Source organism: Ursus arctos, unplaced genomic scaffold, assembly GCF_023065955.2.
Source record: "Ursus arctos isolate Adak ecotype North America unplaced genomic scaffold, UrsArc2.0 scaffold_1, whole genome shotgun sequence".
Taxonomy (NCBI): Eukaryota; Metazoa; Chordata; class Mammalia; order Carnivora; family Ursidae; genus Ursus; species Ursus arctos.
This window is the reverse complement of record NW_026622763.1, coordinates 36,311,086-36,328,117: the sequence shown is the minus strand read 5'-3', so window position 1 is coordinate 36,328,117 and position 17,032 is coordinate 36,311,086. Positions and strand designations below refer to the sequence as shown.

The 17,032-nt window shown below is 35.5% G+C and overlaps 1 protein-coding gene across 1 annotated transcript in view; it reads right to left on the bottom strand.

Annotated features, from left to right (window-relative positions):
* Positions 1-17,032, bottom strand: part of GALNT13 (polypeptide N-acetylgalactosaminyltransferase 13) — a 467,481-nt gene that overhangs the window by 164,332 nt on the left and 286,117 nt on the right. The window contains exon 7 of the mRNA XM_026492778.4: positions 10,405-10,522. Coding sequence (XP_026348563.1) covers positions 10,405-10,522 — 118 coding nt within the window. The remainder of the gene's footprint in view (positions 1-10,404; positions 10,523-17,032) is intronic.

Here is a 17,032-nt window from a genome sequence, read left to right as displayed (position 1 = left end):
ATTTTCCACAGAAATACTCATGTGATAAGACTGTGAGAGATTGTGAAAAAAAGTAGTAAATATTATTAGTTCCAGAAGGCATTAGATTGTGAGTGCTACTGACAACTCAAAAAATTATTTCTCCTAAAAAAAAATCACCTTAAGAGATAATTAAGTGACTGTAAAAAAGAGCCAGAGATTAATAACAACTTCTGGCATACCTAAGTCTCCTACAATGCCTTATATTTCTAAAACTATGTCTCCATTTGGTATGTTTGTAAGATGAAGCATCACATTGTTGACTATCTAACACAAGTTTATTCTCATATCTGGTTTTGTAATCAGAAAGTTTAAATGAAGAGGTATAGTTATCACATTAAAATAACCAGGCCTGAGACTATTATAACTTTAAAAGTCAAACAAGTTCTGTTAATGTTTGCTAACATTCTCCTAATGTTCGACTAATATCTAATTTCCTGTTGTTCACTTGTTTTTTCTAAAAGACCATATGAAATCAGGTATTCATTGTAATTACCATTCAAAATAAAATTCTAACACATTTATTTTGGAAACATAGAGTCCTCTATAGAAACCTTAGTTGATTATCATTATATGGCTCCTACTAACCCAATCCTTAAAAATGTATGATAGATGTAACACAGTCTTAGAAACAATGTCTCAGCTAACTTTACTTAGAGATATTTTATTCTGTGCTTTTAATTAAGAATAAAGTGATTGAATAAAGAGATATGTTTAAACAATGGTTGAGGGTACCGTGGCGGTCCAGATGCCAGAAGATCTAATTATAAGCACAGAAGCTAAAAATTCAAGCTATTTGCAATGTGTTTAAGGTTTACTCTGCACCAAATAGGTAACCAGAGGGAAGTTTGCTGGACTGAATAATCATTAATACTGGTTTATATTCTTTAACGAGGCTATACATGAACATGATCTCATTTATGACCTCCTAGCCTTTATTTTTAAATAAGTATTTTATTTCTTTATTTGTGAGAGAGAGAGAGAGAGTGCACCAGCACAAAAGCGGGGGGTGGGAGGGGGCAGATTCCCCGGAGCAGGGAGCCAGATGCGGGGCTCGATCCCAGGACCCTGGGATCATGACCTGAGCCGAGGGTAGACGCTTAACTGACTAAGCTACCCAGATGTCCCCTTTCCTAGCCTTTTACAATATTTATTATTTATTTTTAAAGGTTTTATTTTATGTGCTCTCTATACCCAATACGGGGCTTTAACTAGGAACCCCCAGATCAAGAGTCCCAGGCTCCACTGATGGAGCCAGGCAGGCGCCACCCCCACCCCCAGCCTTTTTTTAGAAAGAGGCTATTACGGTACAAACTTTCAGTTATGAGATGAATAAGTTCTGAAATCTAATGTACAGTATGGTGACTTTGCTAATAATGTTGTATTATATGCTTGAATTTTGATGGTAAGTGTTCTCACTGCACACATGCACACACAAAAGGTGACGGGTATGTTAATTAGCTTGATAGTGGTAATAATTTGACGATATATATGTTCATCAAATCATCATGTTGTAAACTTCAAATATATATAATTTTTATTTATCAATTATATCTCAATAAAGCTGGGGGGGGAAGAGGCTAAGAAATCTCTATTTTAACATTAAGAGAGTGCTTTATTATATTGAAAGAAAAGGGTTCCACAAAACCACAGCCAGCAAAATTGTGGATAACACATAAACTTGGTGAGATTAAGTTTACTTAACTGAAATATTTCTATTATAGTCCAGTTTCTATGACTGGCCAAATAAACAAACACAGTCAAGTTTAGAACATTGACAATCCATTCTGCTCAAATTTGCATGAAGTAAGTTTTAAAAAAGATGGAGTTCTAACAGAAATAGACTTTTGTCTAAATTTATTTCTGTCTAATGAATTATTATAACTGACATTTTTGCTTGTCAATATTGTGTGGGCATTTCTAGAAAGTTCTTTACTTTCTTTAAATACTTCCAAGAACCTGTATACTACAATCCCCCAAAAGTCTACAAACTTCTTTAGGCCTCATTTACCATACTCTTCTGCTCAGTAAGAACTTTGCCTTCCATTTTTCCATTATTTATTATGTCAGCTCTCATTTCTTTTCCACTTCATTGCTTGTGCAATTTGGAAATAAATGGATTTCACATCATAAGACATTTCACTTAGTTATATCCTTCAGATAAATATACCGCTGTTTTCACTGTGATTTGGAAGAAAAAGAAAATTGGGACACTTAAAGAAAATTTCATCCTGCTGATTAAAATACTGGTTATTGAAAAAATAGCTTATATTTTAAGGGTAAGGATAATAATGAAATTGATATTTCCATAGTACAGTACAGCCTATTAAAAATTTCAATAAGTCTCATTTAATCCACACAACTGTCCTGAGAGATAGATTGTTAGACTCCCATCAACAGAGTATTTAAAAGTAACTGGGCTAACATATAGTGAGAATCTAAAGTATAGAGGTCAGCCTACAGTTACTAGGTACCATCCATTACATTTTCTTTTCATTTCTTTCTCTTTGGTGGATACCTGTAGGGAGGGCAGAGAGAGAGAGAGAGAGAGAGAGAGAGAGACAGGGTGTGTGTGTGTGTGAATATTTTGATAGCTTTATTGAAGTATAATTAACATACATTGCACTGCATAATTTAAGTTGCATAATTGACACCATCATCACAATCAAGATAAGCAAATATACCCATTACCCCCAAAGTTTTCATGTGTCCCCTCCTTCTACCTCTCCTCTCCCCTCCCAATACCTTGTTCCTAGATAACTTATCTGCTTTTTGTCACTTATGGATTAACTCGCAATTACTAAAATGTTCTATGAATTGACTCATACAGTATGTAATCTATTTTGTCTGGCTTGTTTGATTCAATGGAATATTTCAAAATTCAAAATGTTGGGTGTATCAATAGTTCCTTTATGTTTCTGAGTAGTATTCCATGAATGGACAAACCACGTTTATCCATTCACCTTTTAATGGACACTTGGATTGTTTCTGACTTTTGGCTATTGCAAATAAAACTGCTATGAATATTAGTATACATCTCCTTGTACGGACATAATGCTTTCCTTTCCTTTGAGTAAATACCTAGGGATTGCTTAGGAAATCTTGAGTAAAACCAGGTGCCTGGGTAGCTCAGTGGGTTAAGCTTTGGCCTTCAGCTCAGGTCATGATCCCAGAGTCCTGGGTTTGAGCCCTGCATTGGGCAACCTGTGCAATGGGGAGCATGCTTCTCCCTCTCCCATTCCCCCTGCTTGTGTTCTCTCTCTCTCCCTCTGTCAAATTAATAAATAAAATCTTAGAAAAAAACAAAGAGTAAAACTGATTTCCAGTATTGTTACCAATTACATTCTAATCTCCCTTGCATGTTCTTCCAAATTCTTAACAATATGGTCCTTTTTGATCGTAGCTCTTCAAATAGATGGGTCGTGTGATTTCATTATGGGTTTAATTTCATTTTTCTAATAACTAATAATATTAAGGATTTTGTCATGTGCTTACTTGCCATCTTTATGCCTGCCTTCGGGAAGTATCTGTTCAAATCTTTGAGTCATTTTGATTGGGTTGATTTTTTTTTTCTTCTCACTGAGTTTTGAGAGGGTTTTTTTGTTTGCTTGTCGTTTTTGTTTTGTTTTGGTTTGGTTTGGTTTTTTTTGCTTGTTTGTTTTTTTTTTTTCTGGATACAAATCCATTATCAGGTAAATTATTTGTTGCCAGTTTCTCCCTGTCAGGAGCTTATCCCGTCAGTCTCTCGACAGTGGCTTCGAAGAGCAAACATTTTTCATTCTGATGAATTCTAATTTGTCAGTTTGTACTTTTATGGCTTGCTTATTCAGAGGTCAGAAAAGTTTTTGTCTTATGTTTTCTTTTATAATTTTACGATTTCAGGTTTTATATTTTGAATTAATTTTTATATAGTGTGAGGTATGGATTTAAGATGTTATTGTCTACGTGGATATCCAGTTGTTTCAGCACTATGTATTGAAAAACTATCCTTTCTCTACTGATTTGTTTTATTCTTGTAACGTCTGTCAAGTTTGGCTATTTGAGTAATGCTGACCTCATAGTTTGAGTTGGGAGGTCGTATGTCTTTTTCAATTTTCTGGAACTGTTCTTATTTTACCCAAAATGTTTGGTAGAATCCACCAGTGAAGTCATCTGACAATAGGTTCCTTTGTAAAAAGTATTTTTTTTAAACTACAAATTTCATTTCCTTACTAGATATTGGGGTATTTGCTTGATACATTTTTTTTCCTTGCAAGCATTGATTGTGTCCTTTCAGGAAGTAGACTATTTTATCAAAATTGTCAAGTTTATTGTCATAATGTTGTTAATAATACTACTTTATAACCCTTTAAATATCTGTGGAGTCCATAATGAGGTTACCTTGCTCATTCTCAAATATTGATAAGTTGTGTCTTCTATTTTTCCTATTATGTTTGGCTAGAAACTCAACAGTTTTATTGATCTCAAGGAAACAGCTTTTGATTTCATTGCTTTCATCTAAACTTTTCCTCTTATATATTTCATAATTTTCACTTCAAATCTTTATTTTTTCCCTTTTTTTTGTATATTTCGGGGTTACTCTTCTCTATTTTCTGAAGGTGGAAGCTGAAGTCATTAATTTTAGATCTTATTTTCTTCTTTCTAATACAGATGTTTAGTGTTATAAATTCCCCCTAAGTATTGCTTTGGTGCTACCACAAACTTTCGTATGCTGCGTTTTCATTTTCATTCAGCTAAAAATATGATTAATTTCACTTTTGACTGCTTCTTTGATCTATGGGCTATTTAGAAGTGTATTATATAGTTTCCCAATATTGATCTTTCCCCACGCCCCATGAATCACCCTGGCTGGAGAGTACAGGCACTCTTGCTGGTCCTCAGTGAGCACAAGGCAATGAGACCTCTAATCTTGCTGATAGTTTTCCCTTCAGTCTTAGCTGTTTTCTGACACATATGCACAGATCAGCACTCCGTATTTCCTGAGCTTTGTCTGTGCAACTCTCTCCTTTCCAGTATTCTGTCCACCAAATTCTAGCTGCCTAGGTCTTCCCAGACATTTGGCTTCATCTTCTCAACTCAGGAGTCCGCTGGGATCTGCTGAGGTCCCCCTTCTGTTGCTAACATCTAGACACTTTCCCAAGGCAGCAAGCTCCGGCAAACTTAAGGGCTCTCTTTTCTTGATTCTCATCTCTCAAACCATTGTCCTGCATGACCTGCTATCCAATGCCTTGAAATTCTTATTTCATATATTTTGTCCATTTTTTGATTGATTCAGGTGTGTGTGTGTCTGTGTGTGTAAACCTTGTACCTGTTACATCAAGTCTAGATGACACTTTTTTTTTAACTCCAGTATTCTATGAATATGGGTAAATATTTAATGTCTAGGATCTTAGGATGTCTGTAGTCATCTCGAAGGATGTTGCAGCAGTCTAAAAAGAACATTTTTTTTTCTTTTCTAAAATTTAACCTCAGGGATGTTTTAGAGCCACACCTTGGCTAATATTTAGAGCAGGAGCACTTTATGTAAGTATTGCATATTCTTGTTTTAAAGGGATTTTCATATATATATTCTCTCATTTGATTATTTGTAGTCAAGGCCAGATTATTAAGGTCAAAGTTGTTACTAAGTGATGCTCAGGAGTGTCCTGACTTGCTCAAAGTTGCACAGCTTACAACCACTACAAGAATAACCGCTGCCATTTCTGACACACTTCATGTGTGGTAAGTACGGTGCTTAGCGCTAGCTATGTAATCTCATTTAATCTTCCCCAGAAACATATCAGAAAAGTGTTACGGGGCGCCTGGGTGGCACAGCGGTTGAGCGTCTGCCTTCGGCTCAGGGCGTGATCCCGGCGTTATGGGATCGAGCACCACATCAGGCTCTTCTGCTATGAGCCTGCTTCTTCCTCTCCCAGTCCCCCTGCTTGTGTTCCCTCTCTTGCTGGCTGTCTCTATCTCTGTTGAATAAATAAATAAAATCTTTAAAAAAAAAAAAAGAAAAAAATGTGTTACAATTTGCCTTGTGCCAGCTATAAACAAACTAAAGCTTAGAAGACATACTTTATCCAAATTTACACAGCTCGGAAGTGTTCCAGCCATCTTGAACCCAGGCCGTCTGGCTCCCATTCTTATAACCACTAGTCTACCTCTGACAGAAGTGAGATCATCCTCTGACTGTCTTCTTACTCTCTTTTTCCATGACCTCAGTTGGTTCAACAATGGCAGATTATTTCACTTTAAAATGGACAAAACATTGTGCACTCTCGGGAATACTGCTCCTGTGCTATTGCTCATGAAAGGCAATGACTTTGGGTGACAATGCTTACTGGGTGGTACTTATGGTGGCATCAGGAATATCATTTAAAGAGAGATGACTCTTTTGATGGGGTAAATTCATACCATACTGAGTTCATTTTGTCATCAATTATATGGATATTCATTTCTGAGTTCTTCCTATCTAAAATTTCAACCCCTACCCATCTCCAACATCTATCATTTCATATTCCTCTTCCCTTATTTTTTCCTCTTTAACACTTATCGCTAATATATTAATATCTTTTGTTTATTGCTTGTCTCCACTAAAATCTAAGTGCCATAAGGACACACAGTTTTGTCTGTTTTGTTCACTATTGTAGCCCCTACAACTAATGAATAAGAACACAACAACTACCGGCTAAATATACTAACATTTATGTTTAGACAGTATTCTTAGGATTTATGTTATTATGATTGTTATGTAATGGGGTGGAGAGCAATGTACGAGACCAAGTTTTCAGAAGCATTAGGATCTACCTGTACACACTCACCGATATTGGATGTGTGTCACTGACTATGAGAGGCTAAGGACTGTAAGAGGAAGATCAGATCACGAGATGAAACAACCATCTCAGAACTGTGGAGGAAGATTAGATTTGCTTATTAGCTCCTCCCTTCTCTCCTGATAATACTATCAGCTGTTAGGACTGTCATGTTATGAAGATATAAATCTTAATGGGGTAGTAGTGGTATAATAGTAACATAGCCACTGGTCTCAGAATGCTGGATTTCAATTCTCAGCTATTCTGCTTATAAGCTTTATAAGTATTAAAAGTCACTATTATTCTATGCTAAAGATGTTTATCCTGAGAAGTCAAAGGATTCTTCAACCCTTTGAAACTGTATTCAAACTTACTGTGTGTAAGAGATAGGATGCATCTTTTTGGGAGGTCTATAGTTTCCATCACATTTTCAACATCTTTCAGTACTTATAATACTCTGGGCATCAATGATTGAGTGATACTGTTATGACTAAATCCACACAAATACTTTTCTTTGGATTGGCTTGAACTCTTTAGGGCCAGCCAAAATCCTAATATTTTCCAAGCCCTTAATATTTCTATGGTTTTTACTTACCCCACCTACATAGAGTAGAACTATAAAATATTAACTTCACTATTATTATATTCACCTTTTCACAGTGTAGGTTAAGTTATTTGCCTTTACTAGCATGACAGAGTCAAGAAAATCTCATACATATTTTCATAAAATAAATTATTGCATTTTACTGTCAATAATACCTATGTATCTCTCTCAAGGAATGTGGTTCTTTGAGAGCGAAAACATCATGCCTTATTCATTTTTGTAGCCTCAGCATCTGAAAAGTGTAAAGCACATATTACGTGTTCAATACATGTCTGTTGTATAATGACTGACCTGGATATTAGCCTCAGGTTTTCTGATTTTAAAATCCTCATCATATGATCATTTCATTAGGTCACATGTCTTTTCATGAAATTATTCTAAAGGAAGAGTCTCATTCTTTTGCTAATATACTGTTCTAGCATTTTCTCTTATTCAATAGCTACCTCAGCTAGAGTACTATTAAGAACACATTTACATTCAAGTCATAAAAAAGAGTCTAATAGAAAGCAAAATAAATATTTTGTTTCTATTGAAAGCATATGGAAACTAAAGCCAGCGGTACATTTTAAAATATTCAAACCCGTCACTTTTTGCAGTAGTCTCCCCTTATCCACGGGTGATATTTTCCAAGACCCCCAGGGGATGTCGGAAACTAAGGATGGTACCAAACCCTATATACTATACTTTCTTCTATATATACATACCTATGATTAAGTTTAATTTACAAATTAGGCATAGTAAGGGATTAGCAATAATCACTAATAATAAAATAGAACAATTGTAAGAATATACTGTAGTAAAATTTATGTGAATGTGGTCTCTCCCTCGGGAAATATCTTATTGTACTCTACACACCCTTCTTCTTGTGATGACATAGATGATAAAATGTCTACAAGATGAGATGAAGGGAGGTAAATGACGTAGGCACTGTGACATAGCATTAGGCTACTACTGCTGACCTTTGAACAATACGTCAGAAGGAAGGTCATCCACTTCTGGATGACAGCTGACCGAAGGTAACTGAAACCGCAGGAAGCGAAACCACAGATAAGGGGGTGTTACTGTGCTTTATTTCTTCGGAATGTCAAACAACCAATCACAACTAAAGTCCTGTGTCATTTTCTAGGGATCTGATCATTCTCATGGCCACCAGTTGCATTCACTCTCCCCCTCTGGTATCTGTTTCGCCTACCATATTCCCCAGTCTTCCTTTTTGGTGCATTTACATATCTGTTGCATTTTCTGATCATGTTCTCCTGGTGTTTCATAGTACTCCACTAAGCTGCTCCCTAACGTATCTTTCAATTAGTTAGATAAAGAACATCCATCCGATATGGGAACTATGTGATGAAAGTAAGGGGAGTCCATTGGCAGAGAACCAAGCTTAATAGGTGAGGAGAAAAGAGGTGAACAGAACTCTTAGGAAAAAGAGTTAGGCAATAGGCTCACAGATAATAGCAATATTGCTATATTGATTTTTTTCCTTACATAACCCCAACATTATGTAACCCACAACATCAAGGGAACATTGGTTAACAAATGGGTAAGTATTCTCATTGCTACATCTCAGGGTAAGAGGAAATTTTTTTTTCAGCTTTTGAATATCCTTCCTTCCTTCCTTCCTTCCTTCCTTCCTTCCTTCCTTCCTTCCTTCCTTCCTTCTTTCCTTCCTCTCCTTCTTTTCTTAACTGTCGTCTCTTATTTTCTGTACTTTGAGAACTACACCAAGTGAAAAGGTTGGGTCCCCAAATGTCCCTAAAGGTTGTGCAAAGATATATCATATGCCTGATGTGAAGAAGACATTTCTGAGTACAGCACTAAATCTTGTGGGGCAAGTTCTAATCTGACTATAAGTACATAAACAAATATGGAAAGAATAAAATTCCATTAGCTAATGATGTTCTCAGACATTTGGCTATAAGGAAGGTTTATAGGCAAAAATTGTATAAGAAGACCATTTTAGTGGTTCTAAAATAAATCAGATTATCTGAGATCCACTAAATTCTACATTATATAAATTCAAAGTAATTGTTCTTATTCTCAAATTTTAACTTTTCTTACACATCATATATTTATATTTTGTTAGTGAAAAACAAACTTTACTTTCTAAATGAGGAATTAAAAGTCATAACTCTTGAACTTCATAGATAATTATATCTAAACTCTAATAATTTTATTATATGATTTTGGAAAAATCAATACAGTGTTTTGAAAATTTCATGATAAATTCTAGGAAGAAAGAAAACAACAGTATTATTAACTTAATTCATTTAAAAATAATAATATATGTGGTTTGAAGAAAAAACAGTATTCCAGCATTTATCATTTGTTAGCATGAAGGCACATTTATGTATCTGCTTTTTAGATTTCCAACTATAACAAAATATAAAAATTATTCATATGCTTTCCAATCTCATATGCATGAAGGATTAATCCTTAATTTTCATTTGCTTGGAAGGCCATTTAATAAGTGAATTTGCATTATTCAAACTGATTCATCAAACAATAATGTCTATAATTGTAAAATCAATCATGCTAGTTGCAGAATTATCCAGAGTTCCTTTGACCACAGGTTATTCTTAAAGGTATTCGAGAATAACCTCAGGCAGCACTTGCAAATTCAGGTAACATAAATACTTCCAAGTTTCAGTTCAAAAACATAATGTGATTTTATAGGGTAATGCTTTATTTAAAAAATAAAGCCTTTCGTTATTTCAAAAACTGAAAACCCTAATGTCTTTGTACTATGAATAAAAGAATTATTTTTGAAAACTTTAAAAATAGCTATAATTTCCCATTTAACAGTTAATATTGCATGCAAAAAGACTCTAGCAAAGCTTCTAAATAAGTATTAAAATGACCAACTGATCAGTAATTTGCATCACTTCACAAAAAAAAAGATTTGACAGTAAATTACTGGGTCTATATGTGCATGCTACAGTATAGTGTGTTCAGAGTTAAAAAAATAAAGTAAAATGCAATTACCCTAAAAGACATTTCAAGATTCTCTCCACCCCAGATATCCATTCCTGCATCGTAAGTTCCTATCTCTTCAAAGTAGTTTCTGTCAATAGAAAATAGGCCACCAGCCATAGTAGGGGTCCTAGTTGAAAAAAAACAAAAAGAAAAGAATATCTTTTGAAAACAATGTGTGGAGTTTAATGAGACTGTAGCAAATAGTTTTGAGACATTTTAAATTAAAAAAAAATAGTACTCAAAAATCTCAAACTGGAAACATAAAGCCAAGGTGTCAGAGGTTTTAAAATTAATAAGTAGCATTTTATTTCACATTTTCTGTAAAACTAAATTTAGATTAGTCTATATTTTTCTTACAGGTGATCAAATAGATAATATGGAAGGAACACTGGCCACTTAAGAGGCGGGCATCTATATTCCTTCTGAAAGGCGTAAGTGAAGAGAAGTTAGTGTGCTTAGCGCTACCCTTAAAGAGATTAACTGGTCATGAAACCACCAGTTGTGATCTTTTGTCACCTAATTATAAATCATTTTAATGTGAATTCTAGAAACCTGTGGAAATGGTTTCTCTATGAAAAGATCTATAGTCTATTTAAATATGAGAAATATTAAACACTATAAAATGTTTATAGGCAATAAGTATGTAATGATAGTTATGGAAGTATTTTTTTAAGGTAAGAGCTTTACACCTATTCGTTTATTCTTCTCTTTACCCAAGTAAAATGACAGAGTTAATCATACAATCCTATGGATAAACATAAATCCCATATGCTTAGAAGAACATTTTGCAGAGCCGAAAACTTTTTCCTAGGAATAAATGCCTTTTGACTCTCACATTTGAAATTTCTCTATAGGAACTATGAAGTCAGATGTTAAGTTTTCAAAGGATTACTTATTAATTAATTTTAAAAGATTAATTAAAGTCAATGATTAATGTATGAACTATGCAAGTCTTCCTATATAAGCAGGATGAATTGAAACTAAAAAAGAAAATTCTAGTTTTTCACAAATGGATCCATCTCTATTGACAATTATTATTTTTTTCATGTTAATTATAGAATAGCAGTTTTAAACCTTCCTAGCACCCCGAAGCACCTTTAAAAAACACATTTCCATGTTTGGGTGTCACTCTCCACAAATTCAGATTTAATTGGTCTGGGGTGGGGCCACACCTTTGGTAATGTGTAAAGTCCCTTGGTGATTGTAAGGTGCTGCTAAAGAGGAGAAACAGGTCTAGGGGACTTGGAATGCTCATCCAAGCAGTCTGAGACAGCGAGAAAAATAACAAATGTTGCTTTCCTGGAGATCATATCCTCTTCTGACACAGGATATGCTCATGTCCTCTAATTGAACAATGTAGTTTATTGAAAACTAACCAAATAATATCGTACTCGGATATCGACCATACTGCAAAGTTCTTTATTTCTCCCAGTGCTCTCACTGTTTTATACTCAAGCAATTAACTGTCTATCAGCTGAAGAGGCAGAGCCTCCTTAGTCTCGGAACTATTTTATTACTTCTGGTCTTGCTGCCTTGCTATCATGAACAGTATCGTTGACCTTCTGAGTTATAACGAGACACACTAACACAGCTCAACAGATGATAATTATGGAGTAGCCGCGACCCTCACCTGATCGGGGTTTTGGAATTCTGTGGCAATGACTATACAAGGTGTGATAGTGCTGGGTAGTCTATTTAATGAAACTAGGAACAAAAATTGCTGCAATTACCTTATCATGATGCAACCAAGGGCTTAAGAATGTTAAGTGATGCATTTTTAATGATCAGTTCAGAGTGCCTACCCACTTCTCAATTTACTAATAAAGTACTAATGCATTTAGCTTAAATACATGCATTGGTCATAATTCCTACAAATATGTGAGAAATGCATAATAAATGACTAAAATAATTTATATATTTAACCATAAGAATGACTCAAAAGTTTCACTTATGCTTAAAAAGTAACAAAAATAAGAACATAAAATCATAATTCCTCAAAAAAAATCCTGTATTTTCTGAAGACAGATGCTCCTAGAGAGGTTTTTTTTTCTTGTATTTGCAATGTCAGCTCTCTCAAACAGTCCAGAGACTGGGCCTTATATAGTATCTACAGCCATAGCCAGTGTGATGCAACGTGTTCTAGTCTAAGTTAACTGCTCTGTACTGTCCCTAATGAATTATTTGCATATGCCCGTGTGGACCTTAAGCGTTCAGGGTACCGAGAAAATTAAAAACCTATCTATGGCCTAACCTTATTAAGCAACTTAGCCCATTGGCTGAGGAGGGGGGGAATAATCAGCCCAAAGGCTGGGAATTTTGCTTACCAAACAGTCTATAGGTGAAGATGAACTGAGTTAGTAAAAGTAAAGCCCTTAGCACAGTTCCCAGCACATAACAAATAGTTAATAAGGTTAGGTGGTATTAACTTTGTCTCTGTCGTCACTGTTGTTGATATCATTCATGGGTCTTGAGTGCCCTTCACTTAATTTTGACTTTTCATAACACAACCTCATTTCATTTCAAAATCATTTGAATCTACTTCAGATCCAAGATCTTGAAGTCTGAAATCTGCCTCTGTGAGACACAACTTTTTTTTTTTAATATATTTTATTTTATTTTTTTATATTTAAGATCTCTTTTTATTTATTTTTTAATGTTTTTTTATTATATTATGTTAGTCACCATACAGTACATCCCTGGTTTCTAATGTAAAGTTTGATGATTCATTAGTTGCGTATAACACCCAGTGCACCATGCTATTCGTGCCCTCCTTACTACCCATCACCAGCCTATCTCATTCCCCCACCCCCCTCCCCTCTGAAGCCCTCAGTATGGAGACACAACTTCCTATTTTTTAACCCCTCTTATTTCAATCTTATGACAGTCAATTTTTTATTCTATTTTCGTGTTTAGGGTTCCTTAGCTACTCCTTATTCTCACATAATAACCCCCTGCAGGAATTGTTCCTTTCCCTCCTCTCACTCTCTCGCCAAGGTTCTGCCAGGTCAGCGAGGGAAAAAAAAATAGCTTAGCATCCTAAGTTCTCTGTCCTTCCCTTATCTGACCCAATTCTCTTTTTGTAAGTATCAGTGTCTGGGTAAACCTACCCTTGCATTATCCGCTTCTGCTCCTAGGAGCCAGAGAATCTTGAGAAACTAGTAAGATGAAGTCAACTGGTGATACTTCAAGTCCAAATACTCTCTGCTTATCCTACAAACAGCTAACGATCCTTTTATTGGTGCTAATTTGTTCACCTGTCTCATTTTTTAACTGACTCTTACCTAAAAGTTTGGGACTCTTCTCAAAAAACTGGAGATTAAGGCAATGTATGAAATAAAAATTCCCTGGTCGTGAAGTCTAAACGCCCCCAATCTCTACCTCCATATGTGTATGTATCCTCTCATGGCCTCTTCCTTCCTCCTGCCTCAGAGGAAAGAACACCTCCCTTCTTCACTGTGAGCTAACAGTCACTCTTTTGCCCTCAGCCAGCTTTTTTCTGACTACTCTTTCAGCCACTTGCTCATTGACTATTACATTTATGTTTTATGCCTTTGATTTCTACATTGTCCCCTTGAGTTTATGATACTGCTCGGTCAAGTTCTATCCTAAACCAAAATAGTTCTTCACTCCATCCTACTACTCATTCAAACGAGGGATATATATTTTCTATTCCCTTCACTGGTAACCTTATCGAAAGGATGCTTTCTACATACTCCCTCAACTCCTCTTGACCTTCTAACTGGAATCTGGATCCTGCTCCCACCTCTACAATAACTCCTTTCTGAAAGGGCCCTGTTGATTCTGAATTTCAATAGGTTTTCCTTAAAATGTCTTCCTTTGGAAGCATTTGAACACAATTCAGCCTCCCTGCTTAAAACACTTTTCACCCCTAGCTCCAACTGCCTTTTTCCAGAGAGTTTTTTCCTATTCATTTTGATTCTTATTGACATCCCTTCCTCTTCCTTTTCCTTGCTGGCTGTCTCAAGTTCCTAATTCCATATTTGTGACATGAGTGTAATATACAACTATAATACAATAATTATATAATATATAATACAATTATAATAAAATTATATAGATGTTTGCTCTTAATAATTATCTTCTTTTGTCCCAACATGTAGTCTTCCCGAGAGCATCTCAGTGCAACTTTCCTCTTCCTATACTCTTTACCTGTAGAAGCTCTTTCATTGTAGGCCTTTAATTGTTCTCTCTGTGAGGCAGAGCCTTAATCTGTATTTTCTTTTTTCATTGCTTCTTTCTGCATTGTTTGTGCTTTTCTAAATACTTTCTAGATGTTTTCTTAAAAAAATTTCCTCTGCTCCGAGTATGCAACATAGCACTGAGAATGTTTTACCCTTCCATATATGCTTCTCCTTCAGTGTCCTCTATTTCCTTCCAGAATTTCAATATGGAAGGATAAAACCCCTTTTAGCAACTTTCTTTTCTGTACCCCATTCAATCATTTACCCAAATACTTCTTATTTTTTTTCCCACAGTATCTCTGTTCTCTGCGATCATGGTCACTATCCAATTACAGTCCTCTTATTCCTAACTCTGTTATGAGGGAATCCTCTTGCTTCTAGAGTCTGCTGCTTCCAAAATTTATTCTACAAACCATAGCCAGGTTAATCTCTCTAAATCAAAACTCTTCTGAAACAGCTTACCAGATGTTTAAATACCTATTTTAAGAAATAAATTCCAGAGGCGCCTGGATGGCTCTGTGGGTTAAGCTTCCGACTACTGATTTCAGCTCAGGTCATGATCGCAGGGTTGTGAGATCAAGCCCTGTGTCCGGTTCCACGCTGAACATGGAGCCTGCTTAAGATTCTCTCTCTGTCTCCCTCTGCACCTACCACCCCGTCCCCCCACTGTGTACTCTTTCTCTTAAAAAAGAAGAAATTCCAGCTCCTGATGTGGTGCCACTCAAAGAGCATCTCCATTCCTTTTAACATTTTCCCTGTATTCAAAGTGTTCAGCTGTTTATAGGAACTTTCTCACCCCGGTGCACGTGTCCACAGTCACTTGTTACTTGGATTCCCCTTTTTAAACTTCCGGTGTATGTTCAAACCTGCTCTATTCTTAGGCCAAGGACTATTATTCCATGCAGCCTGCCCTCAGTACAGCCGCCGTCCCTCCAATCTGGATATAATCCTTCCCTTCTACCTCCTTCAGTAGCCCTCAGTCTCCTCTTGCTCAAGGCCCTTTGTCACTTCTTTTTGAGTATTACATTTATTTCTGCATATATTTTACCACCTTTATACATATAGCTAATATATTGGTTTAATATTATTAGACTACTAACAGATATTTGTTAGTGAAATAAACAAATAAGCACGTATCCCCAGTGGCCACAAAGCAATCTATCTGTAAGTTAAAATCACCTGCAATTTTATTTTGGAAATCACAAAAATAATTCTTTCTTTACATCTGCTAAACTGATAAGTAACAAAGATGTCTTGGCTCATTCCAGGATTTTATCATCTAGTAGAGGTTTGGGGATTGAGTTTGGAAGTATTTTAGAATTAAAGATACAAAGCTTTCTAACAATGTAGACTACAGGAAAGGATTCCAAAAAGTAAGGATTTGACATGGAAAAACACTGCAGTATTTCACCACAAGTTGGCAAAGTTAAAGAAATTACAGTAGAACACGTCTGATTATTCATTAATGCTAAACTGTGATCTACATTTTTACCAATAAGATGATAAGTCAAGTATTTCACTAGGATAACCATCACATGTGTGAAAAGCAGGGAGACAACAGGAGACTCAAGAGAGGGGTACGTTTAGTGTTTAGTGTTGAGGAGCATGAACTTTGTGTCTAGACTGACTGGGGTTAAAACTCAACCGCACAGTGTGACCTTCGGTAAGCCACTTAAACTCTGTGTTTCAGCTTAATCATCTATAAAATGAGGATCTATGTATTAATGGATGTAACACTATTATAGTACCAGCACAAAACAAGAATTACACATTTTAAATATTAATTTTAATAAGGAAGAGAAAACATCTGTGTTTGGCAAGATTATAATCAGCTTTTTAAAAATTATTTTTGGAGTCTAATTAATTTTTAATAGAATTGTAGTATTTTAGAACTTTAAGGTCTCTATAGATCTGGTCAACCAAATTTAGTTGCAATGTGTTTAAAAGACTTGTTCAAGAGCCCCCAGGTAGTCAGTGGCCCGATTAAGGAAACAATCTTTTCTCTTTTCTCTTCCCTTCCCTTTCCTTTCCTTCCTTCCCTTCTCTTCTCTTTTCTTTCCTTCCTTTCTGTCTCCCTTTCTCTACATACCTCTCTCCCTCTCTACCAATTAGTCATCTCGCAGTTTATCCATATACACCAAGGAATTTGGGATAGCTAATTGGAAATACACTTCTCCTGATTTCAAGCCCCAAATTTACGCACTGTGTTTTCCTATGAATTTTATCACTGCTCTTCAAAGCAATTACTTTCGAAGTTATTGAAACATCATTTCTTCTCACTTTTCCCTTTAACATATCGGGATTCTTTTCATCCCACTTGGTAAATAAAAATGGAAAAAAATCTGGGAAAAAAATCTAAAGATTTGAGAGACTATAGGTCAGTTTCAGGCTGTGATTTGCAATGACCAAATAACACAATATCTAGACTGTAAGTA